General features: G+C 37.4%; 1 protein-coding gene across 1 annotated transcript in view; it reads right to left on the reverse strand.

The window, feature by feature from the left end:
* Positions 1-6,000, reverse strand: part of ANO5 (anoctamin 5) — a 101,443-nt gene that overhangs the window by 40,218 nt on the left and 55,225 nt on the right. Inside the window, exon 13 of the mRNA XM_045290983.1 lies at positions 2,641-2,792. Coding sequence (XP_045146918.1) covers positions 2,641-2,792 — 152 coding nt within the window. The remainder of the gene's footprint in view (positions 1-2,640; positions 2,793-6,000) is intronic.

Consider the following 6,000-nt stretch of genomic DNA (forward strand, 5'->3'; position numbering starts at 1 on the left):
AGAAGCTTCAGTTTTCACAAGAACAAAGGAGGTACCATGAAATCAGAGTCAGGCAAGAACACACAGCCAGGGTGCCAGGTAAGGACCCTAAAAGAGTGATTCCCTGCTACATATGCTTTTGTGATACTCTCAAATCTTCTATGCACAAAGGACAGATGTTGTATGAGACCAATGATCTAAAGAAAAAATGTAGACAAGATTCTCATAAATCAAAGGGAGCAGACTTGGGGGCCACCAAGGGGGTGGGGTAAGAGAAGTAAGATGAAGCAATAGACTAGAGGCCTGACAGGTACTAACTTGAGTAACATAGAAGGGCAGAGATAAAGAGGAAGACCTTTGAAGAGGTGGATGGGCACAGTGGCTGCAACACGGGCTCTGACATACTAACACTTGTGATGAAGGCACAGGCAGTACTGCCTTTGGGTGCACGTAGGGTCCCCAGTGTTGGAACTGCCTGGAAGGCACCTAATAACAACACCTGGGTGAAGGGGTAGGTAGTTATCCAGAAGGAGGAGGACAGAAATCAAAGAGCAGGTAGGGTCAGTTTGGATTAAAAATTTAAATAATGCTGAATGCACAATTGGTGATCTCAAATGTGTCAACTCCCATGAAATTCAAAATAAAAAAAAATCAGCTATGTATGAGGGACGTTCTTGGAAAAGTTCCCTTATATTTTAAACTCATTTTTGCATCAACTTTTTGAGGCCTCCTTGTATTAATTAACTATCATGTATGAGTCTATAATGACTTTTACACTGTTGTGTATAGTGTGAATAGCTTATAATGTGAAGGTAGAAAGAGAGGACTTCTGGTTTTAGAATCATATGGATTTCTATTGGAGCCCTGGAAGCACAGTGGTTACTCAGGATGCTAAACATAAGATCAGCAGTTCAAAACCACTAGTTGCTCCTCGGTTGAAAGATGGAACTTTTAAAGAGTTATAGTCTAAGAAACTCATAGGGGTAGTTCTACCCTGTCCCATAGGGTTGCTGTGATTAAGCACCAACTAACTCAATGTCAGTGAGTGAGATATGTCTATTACCTGCACATCTTTTGAAAGGATAAGTCATTAGAAAAGTGTTCTAATCTTGAAAATAGATCATTGAATTGGGAAAGGATGCGAAGAATATAGTAAACAACCCTCCTAAGACAGCCATAGACCTGCCTACTGAAAACCGCAATGTTAATCACATCTCCATAATTGGCCTTGAGCCATGCATAGGTCATACAAAAATCCCGTTAATTTCTAGTAAAACGTATCTCTGTAAATTGGCATTGAGATACAAGTGTATCATACAAAAACCCTCTTATCTGGAAATCAGATACACTAATCTTGGTTAAGCAAACATCACCAAATCCATATATTGCAAAGTCATGGCTAGAAGATTACATAGAAACGGAATTTGTGGTCATTCTCTGGAGTGATTGAGATTGACATTTCTGAAGATTGAGAGCCTGCTGAGATATTGCCCACCACATCCAACCTCAGACCCTCATAGTCATACTCACTACTGTCCAGTCAATTCTGGCCCATAGTGACCCCCCTGACAGAGGAGAGCTGCCTGAGATCCCAGCAGTGGGAAACTACCGGTGAGTTCGAGCAGTAGCCAACTGTTCCTCCTAAGACGACTTATCAGCAGTAAAAAAATAAAGTTTGAAGATTTGTTCCTAATCATGGGACTAACATTATAATGACTGTGATTCTTTAGTTCTCAATGAATGTCTTGAGATCTTGCACGCATGCCTTGTCATGACTACCTTGCAAAGACTAAATGAGCTGAAGCATGACAAACACGGAGAGTTCTTATTTTTAATGTAAAATCCTATAAGACGTTCCTGAAATAATGAAATGATCTTCCTACTATATTAGATTTCACTATATGAACACAATATTGCCTAATAAGATTGTTCCTAAGCCCACTATGTAATGTAACCACTATTTTAATTTTTACATATTGACTTTAGTATCATTTCCATGCCTATGCAGTAATGGACACAAAGCCTACCCCACAGGATAGGAGACACAATGTCCCCTTTTGCTTTTTGACAGTTTGTTTGAAAACTATCTATTTCATAATAAAAAGCCTAGAATTTGTTTCAAAATATTATAGTGGTCATGGTAGAAGGAGGGGCATAAAACAGGATTAGCTAAGAATGAATACTCATTAAATCTGGGTAATCCAGGCAATAGGTACATGGGTTTCTTTATGCTGTTCTATCAACTTTTATATGTGTTTGGAATTTTCACAGATATATAGATAGAGGCACATGTATATTATGTATATCTCTGATAGCACTGTGGCTAAGCGAGTGGCTCATACTCAAAAGATCACTGGTTTGAACCCACCACCTGCTCCACAAAAGGAAGATAAAAATTAAAATTAAAATTATAGCCTGAATCTATGGAAATTTTATGGGGGCAGTTCTACTATGTCTTACAAAGTCTCTGAGTCAGAACTGATGCAACAGAAATGTTTCTTTAGTATGTGTGTATATGCATTTTTTCAGAAATTAGTAGTTTATATGATCCATGTACAAGGGGAGATTTGAAAGGCAAATTAAAACATGGATCAATATTTGGGAGGCGCACCAGAGTAGAGTGTACATTGAGGATGTTTCCATCGCCATTTTCCAAGTTACCTTAGTCACATCATTCATTTTCCTGTGCTTACACATGGCCTCAAACTCCGGTCTCAGCTGCAGCTGCTGCTGCTCCTCTTCGAAGTCCACCATATCCCACTCGTACTCCAGTATGACCTGTCGCTGTTTCCAAAACTCCAAAAACAGCGTGACTGTAGGGGGGACATATATGAAAACAATCAAGACAGGGAAAGATAAACCTAATTAATAATGTTTCTTCTCCCCATTTCAATAATCTGCTTCATGATGGTTCCTATTTTGGCCACTGTTCTATTTGATGGTGAAATTATAAAACTACTAAGACTTGCATAATAACATTTATCAAAATATTTTGAAATAACTCACGTACAAAAATTCAAGTTAATTTCTTACACATTAGTTCATGGAGAATTTTTTTTCACGCACATTAAACACTTCATTTTTGAGGTTGTTTATAAGCTTAATATTTTACTAACATTCCATCTGTTTGAATCTTTTACTGAAAGTACCGATGCAATGAACCACTTTGGGAGAGGTTATTTTTGAAGCATGTTGAAAGAAAAAAAAAAAAAAAGAGTCATTCCCCAAGAAAATCTGTCCTTAAAATATAGTTGTAATGGAAGAATAACATATTTAAACAAAAAATGCATGAAATATTTTGTGACCAGCACCAACATAACACCTGACTAACACCTCAGAGACATTCCCACGTGATCTTCCAAGAAATAAAGATCATCAGAACCCTGATACCTAACTTTATAGTTTTTCTAATTGGATGGATTGGTTTTGCCTATCTTTTGACTTAATGGTGCAATACATAAGATAGTTTTTTGTGCTTCACAAGTTTGCTAATTAACCGAGGATCATTTCCACAGCTAAGTGTACTTGGGTTTACAAATTGTAGGCATGTAACTTTATGTAGAAAAAGTTCACTTATTCTCATTTCTATGTGATATTCATGGTATGACTAAACCTTAATTTTGTTTATCTATGGTTGTCTGAAGGATAATTGAGTTGTTTCTACTTTAGTTTTACAAATGCTGCTGCTGGAAACATTCTTTTGGTGGACATGTGCATATCATTCTGTTGGGTATATATAATTTTACCAAATATTAAACATTCAACTTTGGGTGTTTACTTTGACTCACTCCTTCCCTCTTACGTAATTGTGAGGAATTACAGACTCTAACAGTACATTTTCATAGCCCTAATTATGTCTTTCTTCAAGCAGCAGTGCAGTCATCTATGGAGCCTCTGTTTTCAATGCATCTCCTTTATAAGGCAGAAACATGATACCACTTAACGGCTAAGGTGTTGGCTTGCTTAAATAGATCTGCTCCTATATTCATTTATGTGTCTTGTCACCAATATACTCGTGTGAATTTCAGTTTCCACAAATTAGTCAAGTACCACCAATACTTCAACAGCATGACTCAAAGTATAGTTATGATACACTAAGCGTAAACATATAAAATATAAAATTTCATGTTAGTTATTCTGCCCCCCAAAAATCCCTAATGAAGAATGGAGGCATATCATGATAAATGACCAGTCACATCCATTCTTCTACACCCCGATGAACGGTTCAAAGTTGGCCAAGGAGCGCATCTTCTTTAGCTCACACGGGCAGCAAAGCACACAGTCATGCTGCTTTCTTGTCTCCGAGTGAAAAGCCCCTATCACATTTTAAAAAATGGATAATCAAAATGAGGAATTGACTGACAAAGTGTAACAAAGAAAAATGACAAGTGATAATGTTGCAATGTAATTCAAATAAATTTAATGCATTAAGACATTTAATAAAATACAAATGGAGTTATAGAAGAAATGACTATGGCAATGTTGACATTGCTGCTGTTTAAGAAATTATTTATACAGCCAGTGGGACGTAGTGACGAGAGCAGTATCAACATAATGAGGGAAGTGTCAACAAGAAGGATGAAGACGTCCCAGAGAAAGTAATGTCAGCAAAAATGTTTACCTAAAAGAGACTCTTGCAGACAAAGCCACAAAGGAGAAATTATGGGAAACTCGTCTGACTTTCATTATTAGAATGTATTTTTCACCTCATCGCATCCATAAAAATAATATTAAAATGAAATCCATTCCAAGTTCACTCTTCTAAAAACAGTAGCGCAGTTCTCCTGGTCATAAAGGAATCTCGCCATCGTCTGTACTTTCTTGCAGACCTTGAGTGGATCCACTAGTGAAACTCGTGGCTCATCACTTCCAGACTGGCGCTTCAAATTTACCCAGGAACCTTCCCCTGGGAGAAAGCTGTCCACAAAAGCACAGCCCGTGAAAACCGTAGCAAGTGCAGTTCGACTCTGAAGCGCATGGTGTCCCAATTCACGCCATCTCTTGAACTGGAACCTGTTTTCCTGTTTCCACCTGTGCTCCCCCAACACTTAAAATGTATTTCTAGGACAGTAGTTGCCATATACTGTTCCAAATTAGATTGCGACTTTCCCAGGAAAAAGTTGCAATTCATTCATTAGCACATTCAATAGTGATTGTGAATTTCATGAGACAGGAGCCAAAGTGTTTACTCACAGATTCATTCATGTACCCCTGCTTTCAGTAACTAACACTATCATTACTAAGGAGAATAAAACGTTGAGGGCCTGGTACAATCAAGCAATATCTTAGTGTTTGTTTTTTTACATTACAAAAATTTACTATCGTAAGTTTTCAAAGTAATATTTGGTTACCATGGTTTTGCAACAGATTCAGGCATCTTCAAACTACAGCCCGTGGGCCACATGGCCCGCCAAGGACATTTATCCTGCCCGCCGGGTTTTTTTGGCCCGTTTGCTTTTTTACTTCAAAATAAGATATATGCAGTGTGCATAGGAATTTGTTCATAGTTTTTTTTAAAAACTATAGTCCACCTCTCCAACGGGGCTGAGGGCCAGGGAACTGGCCCCCAGTTTAAACAGTGTGAGGACCCCTGGATTAGATGCTCTAAATATTAGAAATAAAGAGGACAACATGAAGTAGTTAATCTTCATTTGACTGAAATTCTCTTAAATTCTGATGTAGAAATAAGACACATAGTCAATATAAATGGGTTTCTAACAGAAATTGAAAATAAAATTTCCCTAGCAAATAACCTGCTAGGAATTTATCCTTATAAGCTATTTGTATAGGTGTGAAAGGATGTTTATTTGTAATTATTTATAGTAATAAAATAAAAGCAACTAGAAACTCAGGCTCACACACTTAGTGAAATATCCTGAGAAATTGCCAAGATATTAATTAAATTGCAGGCAATTAAAAAAATTTTATTGGGGGGCTCGTACAACTCTTATCAGGATCCATGCATACATCCATTGTGTCAAGCAAATTTGTACATTTGTTGCTATCATCATTCTCAAAACA

Source organism: Echinops telfairi, unplaced genomic scaffold (genome assembly GCF_000313985.2).
Source record: "Echinops telfairi isolate 266 unplaced genomic scaffold, ASM31398v2 ScPeMD7_60;HRSCAF=208, whole genome shotgun sequence".
In the NCBI taxonomy this organism is placed as follows: domain Eukaryota; kingdom Metazoa; phylum Chordata; class Mammalia; order Afrosoricida; family Tenrecidae; genus Echinops; species Echinops telfairi.